Source organism: Polyodon spathula, chromosome 4 (genome assembly GCF_017654505.1).
Source record: "Polyodon spathula isolate WHYD16114869_AA chromosome 4, ASM1765450v1, whole genome shotgun sequence".
NCBI lineage: Eukaryota > Metazoa > Chordata > Actinopteri > Acipenseriformes > Polyodontidae > Polyodon > Polyodon spathula.
In genome coordinates this window covers 29,777,359-29,805,020 of record NC_054537.1, presented here as the reverse complement: position 1 = coordinate 29,805,020, position 27,662 = coordinate 29,777,359, and the positions used below count along the sequence as shown (strand labels likewise).

Below are 27,662 nucleotides of genomic sequence, written 5' to 3'. Positions count from 1 at the left end.
CACAGGCAAGACGGGGGAATGTCTGATTATAGCAGTGAAGCAATATCCTGTTCTTTATAATAAGCAGCACAAGAAATATCTTGATAAAGAATAAAGAAACTATGGGAAAATATAATTGAGGAAATCAGAATTCCAGGAAAGCACTATGTTTGGTATGTTAAAATAAACACACTATTTTGAATATAATGTAAAACTGTCTGTGCTGTCTGATGTTACATCTACATTTACTGTGTTGTTTTAAAATAAATAAATAAATAAAACAAAAAGCAGAGTATAACGATAGTCCTGTCTGTACTCCTAGTTTTGTTTAACGCAGAACAGTTGTGTAGCGTGCAACGCTGCTGTAGTTTTATAAGCATGTACATCCGGTAGTTCCAGTGTTATAGGCTTGAAATGCAGTGTGACACATGCAGTGTTCCATTTTTTTAAATGTATTTTTTACATTTCTTGCTTAGCAATGTTGCATTTATTATACTCTACTTCCACATTCAGGGTTGCACACTAGCTCCAGTTTCTATAGTAACTGTGTATAGTGCTAGGGAACATTGGGGGGAGGTGAATACACATTAAAATCAATAGGACCTGAGTGGTCACCTAAAACTGAAAGGATGACCTAAATCCAGGACTTATCATCTGCTGAAAAAAATATGTAGGACTGTAAACACTTTCATTTTAAGGACTGATTTTAGAATAGTAAACAATCACTTAGGTTAACCAGGGTTATGACAAATGAGAATTAACTTTTTTTTTATATCTCGCTAAAACTGTTGAAAAGGGTTTCATGTACTGATGTAATTAAACATAATAGTCCTTAACAAAATATTCCTCAAAATGGTCCTTAACATTTTGTAAATAGGGTACAATATTCATAACAATTTATTGGACTTACATGGAAATCTTCAAGAACATCTTTTTAAGCAGGGGGACTGCTGTAAATCATATATATCATATATATATATATATATATATATATATATATAATATACAAATACATACACAACACAGTTAAATATACACATATATATATATATACATATATATACAACCCAAATAAGATATATATATATATAGAAATATATATTATAATAGAAGTATCTTTATTATTTCAATTTAAACTAACTAATAGGTAGATAACAGGGTATCCAGCGTATACAAGAACTGGCCAGTCCTGTATTTGGAAAATATAAGTCGAAGAATTTGAATAGATTATATAACTGTATAAATAATAATAATAATAATAATAATAATAATAATAATAATAATAATAATAATCTGGAAATGTTGATTATAAAAAAGGGGATTATTTCAGTCATATGATATCATGTCTTCACATACATGGCTCAAGCCTGGTGCTGTCAGTAGCCTGTAGCAATAATACAGAAGACCACTGGCACGAATTTCAAGTTATGCTAATTTAATACATTTTGTGGTACAAACGTGGCTTTTTTTTGGTCCTTGGTAGCAGGGGCGTCAGCAAGATTTTTGTCAAAAAAGATTTGTAAGAATCTGGTGGCAAACTGTGGCAAGCATTTTCTATTAAATTTGCAGCAGGACAAGCATAAGGATTTATTAGCTGAAACCCTGAAATAGAATAGGTGGTCTGAGCCATGGAACACACTTAATAGCCTTTGTATCATACTCAAACTGCACACAAAGAAACACAAAGCACCTGCTCTCATTGCTGCTGCTCAAGAAAACCATGCCCTCTAGTAGGGGTTCTCAACCTTTTCAGAAACATGCCCAACACATTGCACATCATGCTAGTACCTCAATGGAACACATTGTATGCAACAGCTTTTATAAAGTACCAGCACCCCGACTGGGACTGAAACACCAGAGCACAGCACTGAAGCACCAGCACCCCGACTGGGACTGAAATACCAGAGCACAGCACTGAAGCACCATTACCCCGACCGGGACTGAAACACCAGAGCACAGCACAGAAGCACCAGCACCCCGATTGGGACTGAAACACCAGAGCACAGCACTGAAGCACCAGCACCCCGACCGGGACTGAAACACCAGAGCATAGCACTGAAGCACCAGCACCCCGACCGGGACTGAAACACCAGAGCACAGCACTGAAGCACCAGCACCCCGACCGGGACTGAAACACCAGAGCACAGCACTGAAGCACCAGCACCCCGACCGGGACTGAAACACCTGAGCACAGCACTGAAGCACCAGCACCCCGACCGGGACTGAAACACCAGAGCACAGCACTGAAGCACCAGCACCCCGACCGGGACTGAAACACCAGAGCACAGCACTGAAGCACCAGCACCCCGACCGGGACTGAAACACTGAAGCACTTTTCCCAATGCACCGAGGTGGACGGATTGTTTGGGATATTGTGTGTTTTATTTATTTTGGGACATTAACTCACCATTTAGAAAGCCCCCATACCATTGCTGGTATAGGGGATTGTTTCTTTATTTCATTGACAAATAAAATAGTTATTTAACTGGACTCATTATATTGGACATTCAATTATTCCACCACTCACATCCTGTCACATGGTGCATGTAAAAAAAAAAAAAAACTGCTGAATGAAGAGGTCTTTAAACCCCTCGTATGGTATGCTTATTTTTTTCCTATTTGGTAAAAGAAGCTTGCCAGGGCTACTTCCAGCAGATATCAATAGTTATAAGAATTACTTGGTACCAGAGGTGCATACTATTGGTTTACAAAATTTCAGCTTCATAAATGTGGACTCGCATCTAATCTTCTGTGATCGATTGAAGCGAAACAGGCATTGTACTGTTTATTTAGTGGTAGTAATGAGCAAACAGAAGCAGATTAGAAGTTTGGTTGAAGCCTTGAAAAAGAGCGAACATCTTTCTTCCACTGACCCAAAATGTCAGAGGGAAAAAAATCAGTAAAAGCCCCAAACTCTCTGTTTCTGGCAATAACGGTGGTGGTTTTAAGTGCCAAAAAATATGTTGGCGGCATTGAATGTTACAGTAATGCATTATCTGAATTCTACTGCTCTTTCAGCACGGTAAGTGCACATTTACAAGTTTAATTTGTATTTTAAATGTTATCAGTGTCTTATGTTAAAATGAATAATGCATTTCCTAATCATTAACACATAATTGCCAAGTTGTGTTATTATTATTATTGAAAATTGGGACAAACCTCCTGTTTTTGCACAACGTATATAGTATATATATATATATATATATATATATATATATATATACACACACACACACACACACACACACACACACACACACACACACACACACACACACACTGAACAAAAATATAAACGCAACATGCAACAATTTCAAAGCTTTTACTGCGTTACAGTTCATATAAGGAAATCAGTCAATGGAAATAAATTCATTAGGCCCTAATCTATGGATTTCACATGAAATGTGAGGACAAAGAACACGCAGGCTGGAGTGGTTACATGTGGTCTGTGGTTGCGAGGACATTCCTGCAGTCAGCATGCCAATTGCACGCTCCCTCAAAACTTGAGACATCTGTGGCATTGTGTTGTGTGACAAAACTACACATTTTAGAGTGGCCTTTTATTGTCCCCAGCACAAGGTGCACTTGTGTAATGATCATGCTGTTTAATCAGCTTCTTGATATGCCACACCTGTCAGGTGGATGGATTATCTTGGCAAAGGAGAAATGCTCACTAACAGGGATGTAAACAAATTTGTGCACAAAATTTGAGAGAAATAAGCTATTTGTGCTTATGGAAAATTTATGGGATCTTTTATTTCAGCTCATGAAACATGGGACCAACACTTTACATGTTGCGTTTATATTTTTGTTCAGTATATATATATCTATATATATATATATATATATATATATATATATATATATATATATATATATATATATATAATATATATAGAATAACCTTATGTTAATATATCAAGCTTAGGGGATGAGTAATGATTACATTAGTTGTAGTGATTGTGCAAATAATTATTAGTTATGGCACCAGCATAACAGATTTTCCCTATTTGCATTTCAGATGGGTTTATTTGTAGCTTTTATTGCTGTTGTGGACTATTTGGCTGTCACTGTAGTTGCTGTTCTGTCTTGATGGCAGTGCATGCTGTGTTTATTCATTTTTAAGAAAGGGAAACGGTGATGCAATTTGATTGCAGTGTTCTAATGTTACAGTGTAAGTGCTGTGAAACTCAGGAAGGAACAAAAATGCAGCACTCTGATAGGCTGAAAGACTTTACAGCATGTTAATGCAGAGATGTTATTGGCATGGTTCAGGTTTGCATACCATGTGAAACATTTCTGTGGGGGCTCCTGCTTGGTGCAACCTTTATTTAGCATAGTAGAAGATTGTGCGCAAAACCAAACTAACCAGCATAGTTCCGATCAAATGGCACAACAGCTACTAAAAATACAGCACAGAGTAAATATGTGGCATGCAGTCTGTGTTACCCCAATCAGAACACATGCAGGATTTTCCCTTTTTTTTTTTTTTTAACTCACACAGTTGAATTGTACCTTAGCTGGCCCGTCCAAGTTTTATTCTTTGACAAATTGACTTAAGTGCTTAGTTCCAGCATTTTTATTGGCTAAACTTGGCAAGTCACCAGGTGATGTCATTATAAATCAAAAGTGGTTCGATACAGAAAAATTGCCTCAAAAATGGTATCTGGGTCTCCTGGAACCAGGTCTCAAGCAACTGTTCCTGAAAAAGTGGCCTTGTGTTTGGTACCTATCAAGATAGCTAAACAGTGATGCCAGACCTGCAGTGGTGTGCTTAAATAGAGATGTGCGAAATAATTCATTTTTGGGGGTAGGGTGGGGGTGCCATTTTATAAGCACATCAGCAAGCCTAATCTGTTCAATGGCACTTGGCTTTGCTTCGTGCAGAACAACACATCAAGGCATGCAGATATTGGACCATATATGAACACTGTAGTGTTCTATTGCTTTCATAATGGGTTCCAGATATGATGGGTTTCAAATGTGTTAAGGGTTCTATAGAAGGCCCGCAGGATCTCCTTCAATGCCTTGTGAGATCTGTCCAGAAAAATACAAATAAGTAGGTTCAACATTCAGAACAGATATGGTAATATCCAAGCAAAAACGTCTGTCACTGTATTTTTTCATCATCGTTTATATTGCAATACTCAATTACGTATTTTTGTTTGTCTCTAACTGTAATATTTTTATATTAGCCCCCCCCCCCCATGGAAAGAAAATATATTTTAATATATTGAGAAATATAATGTAATATACTGATTAATATATTTCAATATATTGAAGATTACAAAATGTATTACTGAATATATGCCAATATATTTTCATTACATTATACAATATATAAATCTATGGTGACTATATGGCTCCGTGTTCAGCGGGACAGTATGGGACAGTTCAGGCTTTTTAACTCACAACCCAATGCATTCTGGTATGTTTTTTTTACCTGTCTCACGTTCTTGCCTTTAAGAGAAGCAGGACTACGCTTACCAGAATGCATTGGGTTGTGAGTTGAAAAACCTGAGCTATCCCAGACTCTCCCACTGAACACGGAGGCATAACAAATAATACTCTAATATTAGTTTTTTTTTTTTTTTTTTTTTTTTTGACATGTGAATGCTTTAAAGTAGTTTGTAGTTATACAAATGCAAAAGCAAACAAAAAAACACAACAGCAAATAAACATTCAAGTATACAAAAAAACTTAAGACTAAAATGACAATATATTGTATGTCATATATATATATATATATATATATATATATATATATATATATATATATATATTACACAGTGTGTGGGCAAGGTATTCCCCGGCTACCATATGGGTATTCTTTGTATCGTGTTAAGTACTTACAATTCTTTGTATTTACTAGAACAATTTCACATTTTTGTTAAAACAGCACGGTACCTAGAGTTTTAAATTACTGGAACTGTGTGTTGTTACTGTATATAAAAAAATAAGAGACTCCATATTTATACAGAGTGAGACCTGTTACGTAATCTTTTTATTTGCAGTTTGCTGCCCTGCCTGTGTCTCACACACTGCCTATTATTTCCTTGTTTACATTGCACATCGTGCACGTACCTCAATGCAACGCGTTGTATGCAATGGCTTTTATAAAGAAGAAAGAACGATCCAAGGAAAGGTTTGTTTTTGTTTATGTTACATATTTTCTCTCTCGGAATTGTCATATTGATAACCTATTCAAAATCACTTCACAGTAGCTAAATAAGTTAATCTCCTTACGAGAACCAGCGGATACGTCTTCACAGTACTTCCTGAGTCTGGGTGCTTTCAGTTCAGACTGATGTCAACTCAGCCTCCTGGATTCAGTGTAATGTAGGCCACACAGGGGTCTAACAATGACACCTTTACGACTTATAGAGCCGACTTATCTATCCCGTGTTTTCATTCTTTTCTGCGTTAGCTGCATTTACCCACATACCTTCATATTATGGCTGGCAGTGCAGATGTCCTATCATAATGCATACCAATAGTAAAACAAAAAGGGGAGAAACCAATTTGTTGTGGAAGTGACCTTTGTATATATTGTTTTTTAGACTAGTAAACAAGTATTTCACCAGATATACAGTTCAGTATATCCGTGATGGAATAAATAAATAAAAACAGTGTCCTTGCATTGCAGTATCAAATTCCGGTGGCGTTTCATCACAATGCCTGTTATAGAAATTCCAGCAGACCATGAATATGGCGAATTTTAGATCATTACGATCCAGCACAGAATTCATATCTGTCAATATCGATCTTTCTCACAGGGATAGGGAAATAATATGCATCGTCTTGTTACATTACTTACATTTTCGTAATAATATGCGGCATTTATTTTCCCTGGCTTTTTGTTATGTCCAAACTCTGTCGACAGCTTTCTCATACCTTACATTTATTTATAAAATGTGTGCATGATGCGTATTAATTTAGTTGGAATATGCTCAGACAGGATGCATATAAAGAGCCCATGGCTGGCTGGACCTTATGACATGTGGCAAGCCAAACGCCCATTTAGTATATCTCAAATTGCATTTTAAGATATATACTATTTTGAAGATATCTTAATTTCATTAAGATTTAAATATATCTAAAATTCATTTTATATATTCCATTTAAAGATACCTGAAAATAATTTTCATATTCTTATTTGCCAACATTTGGAAACTGTTCAGCGCGACGCTGTCCCGTGGCCATAACAGTAAAAATAGACACAATGAAGCGTTCTTACCTTTGTGTACCGGTAAGTTAATGATCAGCAGATGTGCCACTAACTGTACTGTGCAGAATAAATTACTTTTTTTTCTATGTCTAAATATTGGGACTTTCTTCCTATGCATCGGGACGCGGGACATTTGTTATGAAATCGAAACTGTCCCGACCTTGTAGGGACTGTTGGCATGCATGGGTATTTCTAAATGTATTTTAGGTATCTTAAAATGATTTGGAGATATCTTCAAATATTTAGAGATATCTGGAAATGTTTTAGAAATATTGTTAAATATTTGAAGATATCTTCGAATATTTTGAGATACATGAAAATGATTTAGAGATATCTAAATGATAATTTGGCTTGCCATAGGCCCAAAACATGTCAATACAAAAGTAAGCAAATTTTGCTGAGCAAGCAAAGTGTACTTAACTACTATGTACAAATAATAATAATAATAATAATAAATAATAATAATAATAATAATAATAACATAAAGGCAGTTTACATTGTACGTTGTGACTAAAATCAACAGGATTTTCAGCACTGCCAGGCAAAACACATATTTACTGTTCATGTGATTGGAACATAGGTTCAAATTCAGGTCAGTGCTTTTTACCACTTTTTAAAACAGTAACCAGTCTTCACAGTGCAGTGAAACACATACTCAAAGTAGTTAACCCTAATTCAAACCTGATTTTCTAGTGCTGTAGTTTGACTGCAATGAGGATTTCTCTTTTTCAGGAAGCAGGGCATACATGCGATTTGATACACACAAATAAATAAAGATAAGTTGTTTCTGCTGCATGTGCTGTAACTCCTTTAGACGGTGGCATTGTGTTTTTGCACAGGTATCAGCATTTTGGGGCTTGTGTGGTATAAAGAAATAATGACTGCAATGAGTAAAGGTTTGATTTTTCCCTTTTGGGTGTCTATCATAAAAATGTATTTACTTTTTATGCAGGTTTTCTCTGTTACTACTTGACCTCGAGGAGTATTATTTTGAGCAGCACACAGCCTATCGGGTGATCCACAATACTGCAGCAGAGAAAAGGTACTGTAAATTAAAATGTAAACAGCAGTCATCCGAGATGACATTTCTGTGGGTTTTAGTCTGTAACTTCATCTGGACATTACAGTTAATAGTTTTGCTCCTGATGATGTAATTATAATAAACAGATGAATGATGCTGACTTCATCACATGTCTGACTGATGGTCAGCAATTTGTACATGCTATTCTTCCTTCCTGTGCTCCTGAACAGCGTAGAGTCTCTGTTGCATACATACACACTGAGCCAAGCTGCATTCTGAAGTCTGTATGATATTCAGGGGGCATCTCCTTGTTTTGCAGAGGAGCTTAAAATGTACAAAGTTATGGTACTGAAGTGTTTGCTTGTTGCATGGTTGTACTGGGACTTCAGTACAGACTTCATAGTAATATGTTAAACTATTAGTCAAACAGTTTTACAAGAAACACTTGCCATGTTGCAGTAGTGGTATGAAGGAAGGAGCTTATTTGTATTATTATTTTTTTCAGCAAAGTCAGAGGATCCCTAAAGATCTGTTCTAAATCACTTATTTTTGAGCCAGAACCAATAGCAGAACCTATCATGAAGGTGCGTGTGAAATGCAATTCTTTATTTATTTTTTAAAAATATATTTCCTTTTATTTATTCTTGTGATGTTGTTGTTTTTAAGATTCCATTGAGGGACTGTATCAAAATTGAAGAACTAGACGAGAAGGAACAGAATCCTTTTATTAAGTAGGTAACATGTAAACTTTTATTTCATCTGGCATCATTTAAAAAAGCCCTCTTCAGTTCTCACTTTCTTGTCTTTTAGAAAAAAAGAAGATGAATTCACTGTAGTATGTCGACAGGTAAGACATGCATAATTAAAACACATTTTGGGGTATACAGATGTAAACAAAGGGGATCTAAACACATCACTGCTATGACAAAAAAAAAAAAAAAAAGTTTCTATTGTCCACTTTCTATACTATTAAGGTAGAATAAATATGTGTATAAATTCATTTGGCAATTTGTGTTTTTAGATTTTTCATTACATCCTTGAAACTTATTTAAAAAAAAAAAAAAAAAAAAAAAAAAAAAAAAAAAAAAAAACCATAAAGACCACCACATAATGCTTTAAGTTACCCACAAGGGCTGCATCGTCAATGTGAGACTAAAGGTAAGATATTGACAGATTTCTTTATTAGTCTCTCCTTCAAGACTTGTACCAGTTTCCCTGTAATGAAAAAAAAAAAAAAAATCAGAATTATTGCATCTTGCTAGCAGCAGTTAGCTGTACTAGCTCATTATAGTACAGTGGTCAGCAGGTAAGCTTGCACAGGTGTAGAAGGTGATATGCATCTTGTATCGGTCTTTAATAGAGAACACATTCTTATGAATCATGATGAGCTCAGACGTTTTAAAAAGTGAGTCTGCAGCGTTTGTTGGGTGGATTCAGTGAGCTTTTATAGCTGCTGTTTATTTGCTTAACTGCTCAAACTGATTGTGAATTATTTACATAGTGACAGCCTGAATTACATTATATAGATATTTGTGTCAGACAGGTTTTATTTATAGTATTGAGTGCTGGTTTCAGAAATTTAAAACTATTTTTTGTTATAGGTTTGTTATATCAAAGAAAACAATATTGTGGCTCCACATAAAATTCTAAGAGTAAGTTCTATCTTTTTTTGTCGTTCAATTTGTAAATAATATATGATTACTCCACGTGTCATAGCAACTCCTGATAGTTAAATGGGAAATAAATCTGCTGGTTACACATTCACAAAGACACAAGTATAATAATTTTATAACAGGTTATCTGGTCTATTTTGTCGCTGTAGTGGGTTAGACTGGAAACACACAGTAACTAATGTATTCCTCCCTGTACAGGGGATAGGCTAGCTTTGGTGTGTTTTTACACTTATGATTGGCTGCCATTCAGGTACATTCAGGGGTTGAGAGAATTTCTCAGCAGGTTCTTTTACAGTAATTCAATGCTGGGAATTTAAAACCTTACAGGTTTTCTGTCAGTTATTGAACAAGCTAGAATAACCGTTCTCTGTTCTGCTTTAAAAACAGTACATAATTACAAGTAGTGACGGATGACTTGCATCATGTGTTTCAGATGACTGTAAACTGCTGAGCATGCAGGCAGCTTTAAATCCCTGTTTTATATCTCTCTGTTGTGTCATTTAAGGTGATTACTGTAGCAGCAAATGCCATTTTAACAGATTCTTTAAAAATGTCCATTTGATATGATTTTTGTAATCATTTTTTCAATTTTTCTCTTATCTGTCTTTATTTTGACTTGATATTCTGGACAATATAAGATTTTGTGGGAGCATTTGCCTTTTTTTTTTTTTTTTTTTTTAAAAGACATGGCCTCTAGCAAAAACATGTAACAGAGTTAACCTTGTTTTAAGGCAACATTTTTAATTATTTATGTCAATTTAGGGGGAACATGAGTTTTTCTTTCAACTGGAGGCTTCTGAAAAAACAGAAGATGTTGTTCAAACTTTACTGCAGGTATGCATTATTCTGTTTGATGAAAAAAAGAACAGCACTTTGACTACATTAGTACAGACCTGTGAATTCCCATAATTTCTCTTAATTGATTCTTTGAGGAGTTACATTGCCAGGACTAATGGCTGTTTTGGGGTTTTAATGCATATACAGCTGTTGTGATGTTTTAGTAACCTTGTCGCATTTACAGATCTCTTTCACAGGTTACACGTATTCTTTCTGTATAGGCAAGTGAAATTGTACTCTAATTAACAACAGAACCACTTCTGCTTTTTAGCTGTACAGAGCATCTTGTCTTGATAAGCTGGGGGATCAAACTGCCATGGTAACTTTTAATTCTTTACATAAAGAAAGATTTATACAGCTGTTTAATGTAATTGCTTGCGTAGTAGTTTTCTCTGTTTCATTCAATATAGATTGAAGCCAATTTGCAGTCTCGTTTGGCTAGAACATCTTTTGATAAAAACAGGTATGCTTCAAGTTGTTAATCATCTTAAAGAAATAGCTGTGTTCTTAATAGCTTTTCAAATAGCAGTATGCCGAAAATGCCTGATAACCATAAGTAACATACACTGTTTGATTGATGTATAATACAGAACCCAAATAAAGAGTTCATATGTTGTTTTCTTTAAAGAAACATACTGGTCACTGCACTAAGTGATATGCAACACACATTTAAGGACTATCCAGCATCCTGTGTATTCTAATATGACAGGGATTTAATACAATTCAAAACTGCTTTTCAATCAAAGTTCCAGTGAAGCCCTTATTTGAAAGCTGTGTTTTCAATTGAATCAATCAATGAAAAAGTAACTCAGCATATCTTTATGAGTGAAGTTTTATCCTGTTCCATGATAATACTGCAGAGCTTAGTCCTTGGTTGGATTTAAAAATGGTTTTGACAGAAGGAAGAAAAAAGTGACTAACCATTGAAATGAACAAAATAGTCTGCAATAGAAAAGCATGGTTAGGAAGCACAGTGTCAAAAGAAATCTAGCTTTGAAAGGGTTCCTGAAAGAAAGCAGATATATTTGTCTTTCTTATATTTTCTCCAGCTTTCAGTGTGTTTCTGAAAAACCTCACATGGAATGTGAAGCTGAAATGGTGACACCCTTAGTTACCAACCCAGGACATGTGTGCATCACTGACCAGAACCTGTATTTCCAGCCACTCAGTGGGTATCCTGTAAGTAACTTTACTAGAACGTACCGTAGTTATCATGATGATAAGAACTAGCTAGCTTATACACTTTAATATTCAGGTAAATATGCATCAGTCAGAATATAGTTTGTATTCTTTTGTTGTTGCATGCTTGATAATAAACAGATACAGTTGTCGCATTTTTTATTTTAGGAGCCGGTTGTGCAAATCAGGTTACGCAGTATAAGACGCATCTATAAAAGAAGGCATGGTCTAAGGCCATTGGTGAGTACTTAAGGCAAAAAATTCAAACGCTATCCTTTAAACTCATAGAAATGCAGTGTGTGTGTGTATGTGTATGAACATTTCTGTACTGAGGGTGTTGTCGAGTGATTGAAAACGAGGCATTTTGTGTTTGAATTGAAAGTGATGGTCTCGGAGTCAAATGAGTCAGAGCTCAAGTATTTGAACTTTTTGACGACATTACAGTGGTATTATGTCTTTTTTCAATGACTCAGGATGCAAATATAGCTTTCATCCATGTATATGTATGTACGTGTGTGTGTGTGTGTGTGTGTGTGTGTGTGTGTGTGTGTGGCTATATATATATATATGATATATATATATAATATATATATATATAATATATATTATAATATATATATCTATATATACAAAAACGTTTTTAGTTGCATTTTTCTAGTCTGATGCATTATGAGTAGGGGTCTACCTAAATCGCGGAAATTGTGAAATGAGGGGTCACCACGAAATTCACTTCTTTTAGGGTCCAATGCATACAAACAAGTATGGAGAGGAAAAAAAAAAATGTTTAAATGAACTATTGCACAACGCAAGCAACCAAACTATGTAACTTACTTCTGTAGGTAGCCATTCTTTATTCCTTCACCATCCTGTGTGCATTGCACTCAAGCAAAAAAACAAACAAACCAAAAAAATGCACAAATAACATTTACAAAAAAATTTCTCCAAAGCGGGTAATGTTCTTGTTTACTATTCAGATGACAACAACATTTTAATCAGCCTATCAGTGCGTCTTTACTGCTTTTCTGTGACCTGTAATGTGAGGTTGGGGGTGGGACAAAGTTGGTGCTGCATTTAGGTTGCTAAAATCTAGTTTTCAGCATTGGAGGTAAAATATTATAAATGACAACAAAAAAAAAGTATATTTCGGCTGATGATCGTTTCAAGATATTTTCCAAAGAAACTGTACAGGCAGATTGAGGTCATTGTTTTGCATATCTTAATGTGTCTGGAGAAAATACGATCGATTGCTATTTAGCTTCAGAATCACACATTAAACAAAAGACTACTACAGAGGGTGCTGAACAGAACGTAAAATAAACACCTTTCAGAAACCAAACTGGAAAGTTAGCCCAGACAAAAAGTATTCCTGTCAAATCACTACTACACGATCTAGCACAGCCACCTCGCTTCAACCTGCTGCTTTCTTTTTCGCAGTTGGAATTTTATTCCTGAATTCCACTTTTCCTTTGTTTTGACTCGGTAATAATAAAATAAAATTTTGGGTGGGACAAATAACATGACAATGAACGTGCTGCATACATTGCCTTTATTAAAGTATGCCAGATGCCCTTGGGTAACCGAGTTTTGTTTCTAATCGATTTCCACATCTGTATAATTTGGCAAAACTTTGCCTTAACTTCCAACCAATTCAGTGGCTGCAGATCGTGCAGTCTTAATGTATGGGCAACTCAACTGCAGGGGGTGCTGCATGCGTGCCTTTAACAAATGACAGCACTCTGTTTAGTAAGGAAGCAAGTACCACTATTTTTAGGCTTTATACTTAGGTTTATATAATGTTTAAACAGGTCCGCGAAATGTCAGCGAAATCCAAATTTTATTCTGCAACCTACCCGTGAAAAATACGTAAATTTACCACAGTTTAAGTAGACCCCCAGTTATGAGCATCAACAATTTCCTCAAAGCCTCCACTAGTGTTTTCTACTAGTATAACAACTTTGACTTGCATAAAGAAGGAAAAACATTGAGTGAAATAGCTTGCTTCACTTGATTTTCAAGGTGTGGTATAACAAACCTATTTTTGAATGTGCATTCTGTAGTAGTAGTTATGGTCCCGATTAACTTGATCTAGATTTGAATATGGATCTCAAAGACAAATGCATAAACACAAGTAATGGAACATGAGATTGTTTGTCATCTTTCTTGTCCTGTTTGACCTCATGAGTGCTGTAGCTCTTACAAATCGTTGATGTAATTACTGGTAAACTGCTTACTCTGTTTCCCAGGGCCTTGAAGTCTTTTGCACGGAAAACGACTTGTGTTCTGATGTGTACTTGAAATTGTACAACTCCAAAGATAGAGACGAGCTGTATTATTACATCGCAACATTTTTAGGTCAGTGTTAATTATATATACATATTGTTGTTATTTGCTTGTTTTTTTATACTTTATCCAGGGATAAACCTATATTTTACAAGTGCAACTTATAAGTATAATCCCTTCCTGGGCTTCAGGTCACTAATTGCAAATGATTTGGTATCTCGAAGCAGCCGTGTCTTACTTCTGTACAGGGCTCAGAGTTGACCAAAATTCCAAGAAGCATCTGCTAGCCAAATACAATTTTAGCATCGACGTGAAGTATTTCTATGATGCCATTCATTTATTTACAGGCATTCTTTAATCTATTACCTCTTTCAAAACTGCTAACCTGTATACAGGTCTAGGAATGATAACAAAAAAAATGCACACCGCTATTGTAACCCCTCAAAACAGCAGACTGGCTAACAAATATGAACAGCAAGCTTAAGTTTCAGAAACTTACATTGTTATGTGCACTAGACATTGTATTTTCAATGCAGCTCAACTTATTTTTCGCATTTACTGAGACCAACCATATGGACATGTGAAAAGATGTGCCCTCTCAGTTTAATCTTTTGAATAATTCAGTTTTATTGAATAATTCAGTTTTATTGTAGCAAAATACTACATTTGAACCTGCTTACCATCGCCACAGTATTGTTATGCCCATGTTAGACCCCATTCATTTACTTTCAAATATTTTCATTTTCATATAAGCTATAGAAATAAAATAAGTTAAGTTGGAAATTGATGCATAACGCCTCAGTGCAGAGCAGCTGAGGTTAGGCAACAGTTACGTTACAGCGCTTAGCTTGACTTACTCTGCCAGAGCTCCAGGGCATATACATATAAATGCTGGCAGAGTGATTACACCTGCAAGACTGTTTAGCTTGCATGTAGCCAAAATAAATATAGAAAGTCACACATATTACTTGTTTTCCCTGTATTTAAAATGCTTTATCCTTAACAGAAAACCACATGGCTGAGCACACTGCTGACAGCTACATGCTGCAGTGGCAGAGGGGGCATATAACCAACTACCAGTACCTCCTTCACCTTAATAATCTGGCAGACAGGAGCTGCAATGACCTTTCACAATATCCTGTCTTTCCCTGGGTAATAGCTGATTATAGCAGTGCAGAATTGGGTAAGTAAACAACATACTACTACGACTACTAATAATATTATACACCAAACTATATGTGATTTCATTGAGGGTGTGGGTTGTCGTGTACATTATGAGACAGCTAGCCTTTTATGATCAGTTGTGGTGTATTTTATTTGAGTAACTAGACAGAACTTGCAGAACTTGTAGAAGTAGTAAAGTTTACTGAAGAACAAATGTTGAGAATATCATTTAAGTGACTGTCAAGTACATGTTTTTTGTCCACACTGACTAAAGATACCAAAGAGAGTATGTGGTTCATTCAGACCCTTAGATGCTTCACTGCCAGAATTAAATTACCTACGTGGGTTAAACAGCAAACAACTTATTTATGGTAAATTCTTATTAAATTATTGTTTGTCTTTGCTTGCCAAGTTCAGCTGATTACTAATGCATTAATGAAGGAAGGAAATGTCATGAGATAAGGAACTGAAACTATTATGAGTATGATTAGGGCCTGATTTCACAGATGGTGAAATTCATTCTGCACCGTGAAATCTGGTCTTTTTTATGTACTTTTTCACTGCACAAAGCTCATCATAAACTGGACAGGATTTATTGATTGACATTTGACAACAGCCAGTAACTGGGCTCTATTCAATGATTGGTAGACACAGGCATCTGGGGTGCGTTTAGTATGACCTATAGCTCTCAACTGGTAGTACCATCAGGCGAGTCAATTAGACCTACATTTTAAAATGACCATCCACAATAAATCAGAAAGTGCTGCAATCATTAATGCAGTGGATCATGTAAAATAATTTGGAAGCCAAATATATACCAATTAGTAGTATGAGAAGAAAAATGCATTAAAAGCACCGCAGGACAAAAAAAATTATAAAATAAATATGTTAGTAATTTCAGAGACTTCACATTTATATTTTTTAGCCTCTGGATGTATTGTCCAGCTACAGACCCATCCCTAACTTGGCGCTGTCTGTCAGTTCCAACAAACTCTGTGGATGCAGAGAGAGCTGTGTCTAAATACGGACAGGTATTTACACACCGCAGAAACGGAATGAAGAAAAACAGCATTTCAGAGTAGTTTTGGAGTTACTGTGGCATATAATGACGTTTAACCCTTTGAGTAGTACGAACGTACCGGTATGTTCTGCAACTTTAAACTTGAATTACTGAGACTACAAAAAACCCTGATCACATGATATTGTAACACAAGGTTTCAGTAACACTTTTTAATGGTCTCTTGCACCCTCTGCCAGATATTGACTGAATTACATATAATTATCCCAGTCACAAAAATGTCAACAGTGTTTGTAAACCAGCAAAAATCGCTCAGTAAGAAAGAAGTATTAGTAATAATACTGAATTCAGATTCCGACTTAAATTCAAATACATACAATTCTTCCACGGCAAGTGTGTCAGTGAGGACATAAACAAAGAATATTTACTATCAACATCAAGTGACAGCGAAGACACTGTCACTCCCTCCGCCCCCACATCCTGTTACCCAGATATGATTTAATCATGTCTCTCTCTCTTTTTTTGTTAGGATGAGTTGTTGTGGTTGTTCCACCCCATTGTTTATTGCCTGCATGTTATTTTTTAGTCAAAACCTTTCCTTATGACTAAATAAAAAATACATATTTATTGGTTTTATTTATTTACGGTAAAGATGATTTGTCAGTATTTTGTCAGTATTCATTACAAACATAGCTTTCAGCTGGTTTGTACAATAATCAATAACATAATCAAGCGCATTCAATAGACAGAAAAACAAAACAAAAAAACCTCACTCCTGTAGGACTGGCAGTGCATTTTAGAACTCACTACTAAAAGGGTTAAAACCAGAACCGTTTTTTTTTTTTTAATAACAACAATAACAGAAATGCAACAGTCACAGAGCGATCCTCTGGATTTCAGTTTCATTTTCTTTTAGCTTTTCTGCTTTGTTACTCACATGCTTTTGTTAACTACAGGACTTTAAATGCTTATATTTTGCTGTTTTTAACTACATGTTCATACTTTATTACACCACTGTGAAATTTAAGATTTAAATAGCTGAAACCGTGAAATTTAAGATTTTTAAAATGTTATGACCGTGAAATTTACGAAAATGTACAGTGAATTTGGTAGGGTGGTAAGTATGAGTAGTCTAGTGATGCACTTCTCTTCAATGTGCTTGCATTACATCTGTGCACTCTGGAGAAACACTGTGGCCATTGGTAATGTCTGGTTTGGTAATCTGTGGCTTCTTAAAACAGTTCCTCTGTACTGGAAAACTCATTTTAAAAGCATTTGAATACAGCTCAGTGATTATTTAATTACTGGTTTTATCTGATATAGACTCCAGACCATTAGGATTTCAAATTCTTGGGCACCTGACTCTCCAGAAGGCTGATTCAGATTGTGCAGGCCAACCAGGGCTCAGTGCTGTGCGATGCTTTAGATGGGAAGGTTAAAGCATCCTCACTCAGAATAACAGTTAATCCAGGTTTTTCTAGTTAGTCATTCTGTGAATCTGAATGAGAGGCCAGATTATGGGTATCTAGGGGGTAGTTCATTCTGATTTGTAATGTTTGTGTTCTGTCCTGAGAGTCTGTTCACTTTAACTATGAGAGTTTCATTCCCTTTTTAGGCTTTTGATTTGGTAAGAGGAAGGTAGCAGCTGGCGTTGCTACTCACGACAGTGCATGACCTTGAGGCTGTAACAACAGCCTATACCAAATAAAGGACAAAGTTTTTGTTTGAGAAACAATTTCAGAATTTCTGTTGTTGTTGATCGTGAGAAGACCCCTAATGTTCACAGAGTTGATATTTGAGCTGATCTAAGCGTGTTCTTTCTTATCACTGAAAATTTATTCCTTCCAACTATTTGCTGCAGTCTGCATTTGACAGATGATTACCAGCGCAAATGCAGTTCATTACATACACATTTGCTGACATTTGTCTGATGAAATCTGTTTTGCAGTGTTTTAGTATGTATGGAATGGAGAGGAGGTATAGGGAAGAACTATAGAGGTAACCTAGAGAACATAGAGGTAACTATAGTTCTTCGTGAGGGGCCATTAGTTCCCCCACTATGAGCCCAGGTCTGTAGTTCATACATGTTTTATGAATCACTTAATAAAGTAATGTTTTTGGAGTACATTGCACATGGTTATTAAAGTTTTTTTTTGCTCTAAAACTGTCTGTCTGACTTTCTCACTGCAACTTAGAATTCAGTCCATTGTGAATTGTGAATTTGTGAAGGTTGTATTTATTTACATTGTCGAGTTTGATTTATGTGAATTTTAGGAAGTCTATAAGACTAATGTGTTTTAAACAAATATATATATATATATATATATATATATATATATATATATATATATATAGTACTGTGCAAAAGTTTTAGGCAGGTGTGAAAAAATGCTGTAAAGTAAGAATGCTTTCAAAAATAGACATGTTAATAGTTTATATTTATCAATTAACAAAATGCAAAGTGAGTGAACAGAAGAAAAATCTACATCAAATCAATATTTGGTGTGACCACCCTTTGCCTTCAAAACAGCATCAATTCTTCTAGGTACACTTGCACACAGTTTTTGAAGGAACTCGGCAGGTAGGTTGGCCCAAACATCTTGGAGAACTAACCACAGTTCTTCGTGGATTTAGGCAGCCTCAGTTGATTCTCTCTCTTCATGTAATCCCAGACAGACTCGATGATGTTGAGATCAGGTCTGTGGGGGCCATACCATCACTTCCAGGACTCCTTGTTCTTCTTTACGCTGAAGATAGTTCTTAATGACTTTCGCTGAATGTTTGGGGTCGTTGTCATGCTGCAGAATAAACTTGGGGCCAATCAGATGCCTCCCTGGTGGTATTGTATGATGGATAAATATCTGCCTGTACTTCTCAGCATTGAGGAGACCATTAGTTCTGACCAAATCCCCAACTCTATTTGCAGAAATGCAGCCCCAAATTTGCAAGGAACCTCCACCATGCTTCACTGTTGCCTGCAGACACTCATTCGTGTACCGCTGTCTAGCCTTTGGCGAACAAACTGCCTTGTGCTACAGCCAAATATTTCAAGTTATTATTTATTATAGTATTTTCAGTCCAGAGCACCTGCTGCCATTTTTCTGCACCCCAATTCCTATGTTTACATGCATAGTTGAGTCACTTGACGTTGCCACGTCGGAGGTATGGCTTTTTGGCCGCAAGTCTTCCATGAAGGCCACTTCTGACCAGACTTTTCCGGACAGTAGATGGGTGTACCAGGGTCCCACTGTTTTCTGCCAATTCTGAGCTGATGGCATTGCTAGACACCTTCCGATTGCGAAGGGAAGTAAGCATGATGTGTCTTTCATCTGCTGCAGTAAGTTTCCTTGGCCAACCACTGCGTCTACGGTCCTCAACGTTGCCCGTTTCTTTGTGCTTCTTCAAAAGAGCTTGGACAGCACATCTGGTAGCCCCTGTCTGCCTTTAAATTTCTGCCTGGGAGAGACCTTGCTGATGCAGTATAACTACCTTGTATCTTGTTGCTGTGCTCAGTCTTTCCTTGGTGTATGACTTTTGACAGTAAACTGTTCAGCAACCTCACCTTGTTAGCTGAGTTTGCCAGTTTTATTCCTCCTACACAGCTGTTTCTGTTTCAGTTAATGATTGTGTTTCAACCTACATATTGAATTGATGATCATTAGCACCTGTTTGGTATAATTGTTTAATCATACACCTGACTATATGCCTACAAAATCCCTGACTTTGTGCAAGTGTACCTAGAAGAATTGATGCTGTTTTGAAGGCAAAGGGTGGTCACACCAAATATGGATTTGATTTAGACTTTTTTTCTGTTCACTCACTTTGCATTTAGTTAATTGAAAATATAACCTATTAACATGTCTATTTTTGAAAGCATTCTTACTTTACAGCATTTTTTCACACCTGCCTAAAACTTTTGCACAGTACTGTATATATATATATTTGCATACATTACTTACACTTTCAGTCACTCCACTGAGTACGCTCTCGAACACTTTAGTTCGCTTGTCATAAACACTGTCAAATATGAATCGGCTAATCATTCATGTTCCACCCAGTAACTGCATCCATCTCTCTGATTGGACAGTTATTACGTTATTAATCGTCATTTTCAGGATTGTTTTATTTTTGTTAACAGACTTGATGAACCCTGAAACATTTCGGGACTTGAGAAAACCAGTCGGTGCACTGAATGAAGAAAGGCTAGAAAGGCTGTTGGTAAGAAGTTACCTTATTTAAAAAAAATAAAATAATGTACTTGCACAAAATATATTGCATTCGGCAAGTCGATGTTTTGTTCCATTCGTTATGTGTAAATTAAGTGAAGCACTGATATATATACATATGAATTATTTTTGTGATTTTTTTTTTTTTTTTTTTATTGAATTTTATAGGAACGTTACAGAGACATGCCAGACCCCAAATTCATGTACGGAAGCCATTATTCATCTCCAGGATATGTTTTGTTCTACCTTGTAAGAGTTGGTATGTTTCTGTCACACAGCTTTCTAATTATAAAATACATAGACACTGTAAATCTTAATTTGACAAGCATTTGACAAAAATATTCTTAAGTGGGTAGTTGTTCTTTAATATTCAATGTTTATTCAAATTTTTCCATATACACAAAAATATTGTACATGTGTATTCATCTACACAAAAAAAAATTGTAGCACTGTATTTTCCTCGTCACAAGTAATACTACAGTAATTTGGTTTATTTTTTTTTGTACTTTAAATAAATGTTACCTTTCTGAAATTTGAAAGAGTTTTCTGCATACTATCATTGCAGAAGCATTTTCTGTTATGAAAATAACTAACTAACGTGCTGTTGATTTTTTTTATTCATAGCCCCAGAGTATATGCTGTGTTTACAGAACGGACGCTATGACCATGCTGACAGAATGTTTAACAGGTAGATTTTATTTAAAGCTGTACATTGTTTGTTTGTATGTCATTTCACAATAGTATGCATTTTAGATCATATAGATCTGCATTTAATTGAATATATTTCCAATGGCAATGGATATTATGAGAATTGATTTTTACAGTTTGAACATATTTTGTCTATTTTTTATATACATCACCAATATGCCTGTTGTTTTAGCTAATTTTGAACACCAGAATAACTTGTACTCAGTTAGACCGTAAAAAAAAAATATAGGAACAATAGGAGGCCATTGGCCCATCTAAGCTTGTCTGGTTCCTAGAAGCTGATTGATCTAAAGCTTTGTTAAATTGGATCCCAGTGATTCAGCATCAACAAATACTGAGGTTAGCTATTACATACCTTCACCACCCTCTGTATGAGGAAGTGTTTCCTTCCTCTAGTCCTAATCTTAATTTCCAGCTGTGTCCTCTGGTCCTGTATATTGTGTTGTGCCTTGTGTTGTACTGGTTAGGGTTAACTAGTTCAGCTCCTTTTACGATTTTACACACAATACATTATTAAATAAATAAATAAATAAAAACAACACTTGGATCTGCCAGAGATTTCAATTAACAAGCCACCAGGTCTAAATTGTGTTTTCTTCTACCTACCGTAACACATGTAATAGCACTGGCCATTTTTATATTATATTGCAGACTCATTTAGTTACTAACATTTCAATGTATTTATGTTTTTACGTAGCATTGCGGAGACATGGAAAAACTGTTTAGATGGTGCAACAGATTTCAAAGAGGTAGGAACCCTTATTGTTAAATATAGTCCATGCACCATTAATTATCATTTGCGTTATCGACCTGGGTAAATAGTCTAATCGACTGAGATAGTATTTGCTCTTCGGTTTGATTTTTTACAAACTGTTGTCCACTTGTATAAATTAAAATAAAATGTTAAAAATTATACATCAGCCACCGGTTCAAAATACGTTTTATAAGTGTCTACTTTAATACTGACGAATCTCTAAACATGTAAGGAAAGTGTTAAGCATATGTGGCTATGGCAGGCTAGTCTAACAGTGTCCAGCAGATGGCAAAATTATTTCAACAATGGTACATTCTGCATGCATTCTGGTTGAACCATTTTTATATTGCAAATCCTCTCAGTTGATTCCAGAGTTTTATGGAAGTGATCCCAGCTTTATAGTAAACAGCCTGAAACTGGACCTAGGGAAGAAACAAGGAGGGAAGATGGTACAAGATGTTCACCTTCCTCCATGGGCAAATGGTAAATATCTTGTTGAATGCTTCTGTTAGATTCAAAGGCAAGCCATGAAGTTAATACGTTTGTTGAGAGTGATGGTTTATCATATTAGATTGAAACTTCCACATTGTCCTTAAAAAATGGCTATGTGTACAAATGAAATACAGTACTTAGTAGTATATAGCCTTTCCCTTTTATGATAAGACTATCCCTACTTAAATGATCTTGTCTAGGTAACCAGCATACTACAACACAATGTCATTGCGTTACACACATGCCAGTTTGTCCAATACGTGCAATATTGTAAAAGCTTACATTCTGAATATTGTGATTTTTATAATATTTTCAAACGTTTTCAGTTTAGATTGAGTGTTACAGGGTCAGGATTATTACAGTATGTATCTGCCTGTTTCAGGCTTAATCTGTGTGAACTGACCTTTAACTTTGTAGTCATATTTTTAGTCATTAATGACCCTATTTTTAGATTTGAATTGTATCACAAGATGTTTGGTAGGCTTGATATGGTACATTGAGTAAGGATCTGGACTTGATGAATTCTAGGTATGGCAATGAATAGTGACATGCCTACCACATTTCAGACCTATTGAAATAGGTTGAGATTTGGGATAATTGTAGGTGTGTTTCTGTTCGTGTTTGCACTATTGATATAGCTGTCATGGCTCGAATAATGTTGCTCAACTAATATTGACTGTTTCCCATACATGCATGTCTCTTTCTAACTGCTACACTAGATGGAGCTTTTTCCCATGTAAAACCAAGTGGATCAAGTAGCAATGCATTTACCTGCATTTAAGTGGATACAGTGCTGCCAAAGTTAAATCACAGCTGTAAACTGTATTTGCAATTTCTGACACACGACACATAAAAGCCCCCCCCCCAAAAAAATCTAGTGTTCTAGTCGGGCACAATGCATGAGAACGCTATGTTAGACTTACTTAAAAATCTTTATTTTCGTCGGAGGCTGTTATAACAGCCTTTTTTTCAGTGTGTCTCTTTGGATCATGCAATTCACAATGACCTAGCGTTACAATTAATTGAATATTATTGGGGGACAAAAGTTGTGTCGGGCAAATCAGAATTTATGGCATAATGGTGTCTGTATTAGCGAGGAATTACTGTCATTACAACCCTCTTGGGTAACACTGGGTGATATGAATTGTATTTGTTTGTTTAAAGAATTTAAGAAATGGCTGCAATAGAAACTAGTCTGATTTAGCAATTTCTTTCTGGCTCTTACCATTCAATTATAAAATGTAATAAAATAAGCAGTATTACTGGGCTCTTGCTCTATTAGGGGCCTTGGACAATGTAATAGCGATATGTTGCTTATTTAGGTCCAGAGGGTTTTCTTCAGAAAAACCGAGAAGCCTTGGAGAGTCAGTATGTCTCGGAGCATCTTCATGAGTGGATCGATTTGATCTTTGGCTTCAAGCAAAAAGGAAGTGAAGCCATTGCTGCGCACAATGGTAATGCTGTTCAAGTGCTTTTTTTTATCTTCTTATGCTTAGCACTTAACTTTGTTCAAAGGTAGTAGTGTGCTGATAACTGACTGTTGAATGCAACAACAGAGTGTACATTAAGATCATTTGTTATGTATTTGTTACTAATTGTTTGTTTTATTATGAGACAGAATAATAGTTACAACATTTGCCCAGTTTACCCCAGTATTGTTGCATGGTAATATTGCAGCTTTCGCATGTTTTACCATGCTTTCACAATGTTTTTACTATGGTAAACTTTTATAAAGGTCTATACTTTCCATTATATTGTGCAAGATAATTCTACCCAATGGGAAAACACACCACATTGCTGCATGGTTGATTGTTATTTCATTCTGGACACCTTGGGGAAATGTCATAAAAGACTCTTTTGCTGTGTGAATGCTAATTATTTATTTAATCCTTTCATTTTTAACAGTTTTTGTGAAATGCAGTTGATCACAAATGATTTACAGTTGTGGCTATCTGCTTTTGAAAGAAACACTAATTTGTTCTACTCTTCCTTTTTTTTTCAGTATTTCATCCTTTGACATACGAAGGAGGCATAGACTGTGACAGGTAAACCATTAATTTTTTTCTTTAAATATACGGCTTTACACGCTAATCACAATCTACAATCTGGACGAACAATCATGCTGCTTTACAACGATTGCTGTAGATTGTAATAGATAAGATGACAGAGGTTTGTTTTGGTGTGCAGTATATTGTTATCTTACAATACTGACATATTCCAGGGCTAGGATATAGCATCTATAGGCATAAAAATCATATCAGCAAGTCAGCTTCATCCTAAAGGTTTAAGAATTTAACATGAATCAGTTAAGTGAGATCAGTAGAACTACATCACTCAAACCGGAAATGTTGTGTCTCGTGGTATCAGAACTGTTTAGACTAATGGTCTTTGATGGCAAACTTACCACGCTGTCTAGTATTGAAGATCCGGATCAGAAAATTGCAATGTTGACCCAGATCTTGGAGTTTGGGCAGACTCCTACACAGCTGTTTACCTCGCCTCATCCCCAAAGAATAACACCAAAGTTTCAAAACCAGTCCAGGACACCCAGCCGGAGCGCCTCCTTCAATGAATTATCACCAGGTAATTTAAGTTAAACATAAATCTAGTTACTATTGAACATAGGGCAAGTTGTCTATATCTTGCACTACTCATGGGACACATTAAAATATTCCAACAAACGCTGCTTGAGATGTATTGAGAGGGAAACGTGACACTGCGTCTATTTGTTCCCATAACAGAATTTATAAATGACTATAAAATTATATACTATCCAAATGAAACCAATGCATGAATGACAACTGAAATAAATAACACATTCTACTGTGTTTAAAAGGTAATTGAATAGTGTATCAGGTTTAATTTATGCTTGATTTTGTTTACTGCATTAATTATACATTTTTAATACAGTTGAAGTTGGAACAATATTTGATATTTGTTGGAATTTTTAAAGAATATTAAAAAACTGAAAAAAACTTTTTTGTCCCAAAAGTACGATTTACCTCAAAAATGATAAATCCCCGTTGTTGTGTAACGTGAGTTGTCACTTTGTTTTAAACGTCATTGTTTTAATTGTTCTGAAGCCTCTACGAGCCAAGATTCCTCCTTTGAGGATTTGACAGAAGAAAGCAAAAAACTTTCATGGAGCAACATCAGGAAATTAAAAATGGTGTCCGTGAACAAAATCCACAAAGAGTGAGTTTTTAGTTTTTCAATAACTAACTTCTTTCAACCTGTTATAAAGTAGTAGAATGCAGGGTGGTGTGTCCTAGCCCTGGAAACACATCTAAAAAGTAAGCTTTGTTTTGAGATAATATCTTTTCAGAAACAGACATTGTGAGGGAATGCGGCCCATACACAAAATGCACAAAAATAACGTCTGGTTGTGAAATTGACAAACCATGGTTCGAGCTTTCTGCTTACGTGCTGCGAGTTTTCTTATCAGTTAGACCTGCAGAACTGTATGCAGTTATGTGTCTTAAAGCACGTCATTTATGAGGTGATGACTCAGATACTTCCCTGCTCTTTGTTTTCTAGACCCAGCTGTTTCTTGAAATAACCACAAAACCTTCAGAAATTGAGTGTCCAAACTCTACATTTTAGATATTGTCCCTACATTTTGCAAGCCATATTTACAATAATAAAACATAATAAGGAATCAAATAAATAATTTAGTAAATGCATTTGCTGGTGAATTTCATGTTGGGCATCCTTAATGTAAAGTGTTGTTTTATAGCAGTTGAATGTAATCAGTGTGACGGGCATTGGGCTAAATTATTTGTGCAAATAGACCTATGTATGGCACACAGTAATGCTGGGTATTTTTGTGACTTTTATAATCTTAGGGCAGTTACAGGAGTGGCTGTTACATGCAATGGTTCTTCAGTTTTTACAACTTCTCAAGGTTGGTCGGACACTTTATTTACAGTACTGTACTTTGTATCTCTTGTACTTTGTTTGATTCACAATTTGCTATTTCAATTGTTACAAATTGTTATCTGTCAGGTGGCTTTATTTTCTGCCATTTGATTCTATTCAATAATTTCTGTCATTTAATTTGTGAAAGTGTGATAATGCATTAACTGGAACTCAGAACTCTAATAGTTGCTGATATTTTTCCCTTTTAGATTCAACACTGAAGATGTTTTCCAAAGAATCGAATGCATTGAAGAGAAGCATGTCTTTTTCTAATATGGTCAGTAAAGGGCTTATTAAATTATAAGACCATTCAGGACAGTCGCAACCAATTAATCAAATACAATAATTAATGTCTGTGCTTATTCTGCTGTATTTAAACCTAACACTGTTAGTGAGAATTGTTTGAATACTGCTGAGAGAGAGAGAGAATAATAGATGGGCTTCAGTGAGTAACAGGAACATAATTTCATCTAGGGTTTCTGTGACGTCATATAAATTACGAGGCAGAAGGTCGAGTAATTTATAAAATGTCACAGAAACCCGAGATGGAATTGTTTTCCTGTAACTCACTGAAGAGGCCCATCTATTATTTTTTATAATACATAGATACCCTTGTGATGCTAATATTAAAGAAGACGAGGTTCAGCAGTACAGCTTGTAAGCTTGTAAACCAAATTAGCATTTACTGGAGATGTGTGCAATACAATATATTACAAAGACTCACATGGTAAAGGCTCAGCCATGTGATGTGCAGAGTGAGTCAATCAGAGCAGGTTTGTTCACTGGCTGTGCGAAGTGGCTGGGTGGCTCAGTGAGCTCAAAGACAGACACCTGCAGGGCTGGTCTCTGTCCTCCTATATATATATATATATATATATATATATATATATATATATTTTTTTTTTTTTTTTTTTTGTTTTTAATGTGTCAGTAATATTTATCACCGAAAGAGTTAAAGAATCCGAGATAGTAGAACGAACTACGAGGTCTTCTATCTTTGTCAACATACAAGTAGTACCCTCATTATTACACATTCATACACTAAAAGATTTTTAAAAAAATATATATATCCTATACACACCACACCGGTCCCTTTATGCGTTGCGGTGACGTCAGTCTGGTCTTCTCCTGACGGTGGGGGGCAAAACAGCAAAGGTATCTGCAGTGTCAACAAAAGACGCGGCA

General features: G+C 35.6%; 1 protein-coding gene across 1 annotated transcript; it reads left to right on the top strand.

Annotated features, from left to right (window-relative positions):
- The first annotated feature begins 5,997 nt into the window (after positions 1 to 5,997).
- On the top strand, positions 5,998 to 26,796 carry nsmaf (neutral sphingomyelinase (N-SMase) activation associated factor). Its single transcript, XM_041247583.1, has 24 exons — positions 5,998 to 6,124; positions 8,160 to 8,249; positions 8,734 to 8,812; positions 8,895 to 8,959; positions 9,039 to 9,075; positions 9,830 to 9,880; positions 10,664 to 10,735; positions 11,010 to 11,057; positions 11,149 to 11,201; positions 11,788 to 11,917; positions 12,086 to 12,157; positions 14,161 to 14,269; positions 15,204 to 15,380; positions 20,518 to 20,597; positions 20,774 to 20,864; positions 21,230 to 21,293; positions 22,011 to 22,062; positions 22,430 to 22,550; positions 23,882 to 24,013; positions 24,562 to 24,604; positions 24,976 to 25,142; positions 25,643 to 25,754; positions 26,405 to 26,463; positions 26,687 to 26,796. Exons 1-24 carry the CDS (start codon positions 6,087 to 6,089, stop codon positions 26,779 to 26,781), a joined length of 2,037 nt encoding a protein of 678 aa, XP_041103517.1. The 5' UTR covers positions 5,998 to 6,086; the 3' UTR covers positions 26,782 to 26,796.
- The last annotated feature ends 866 nt before the right edge of the window (positions 26,797 to 27,662 follow it).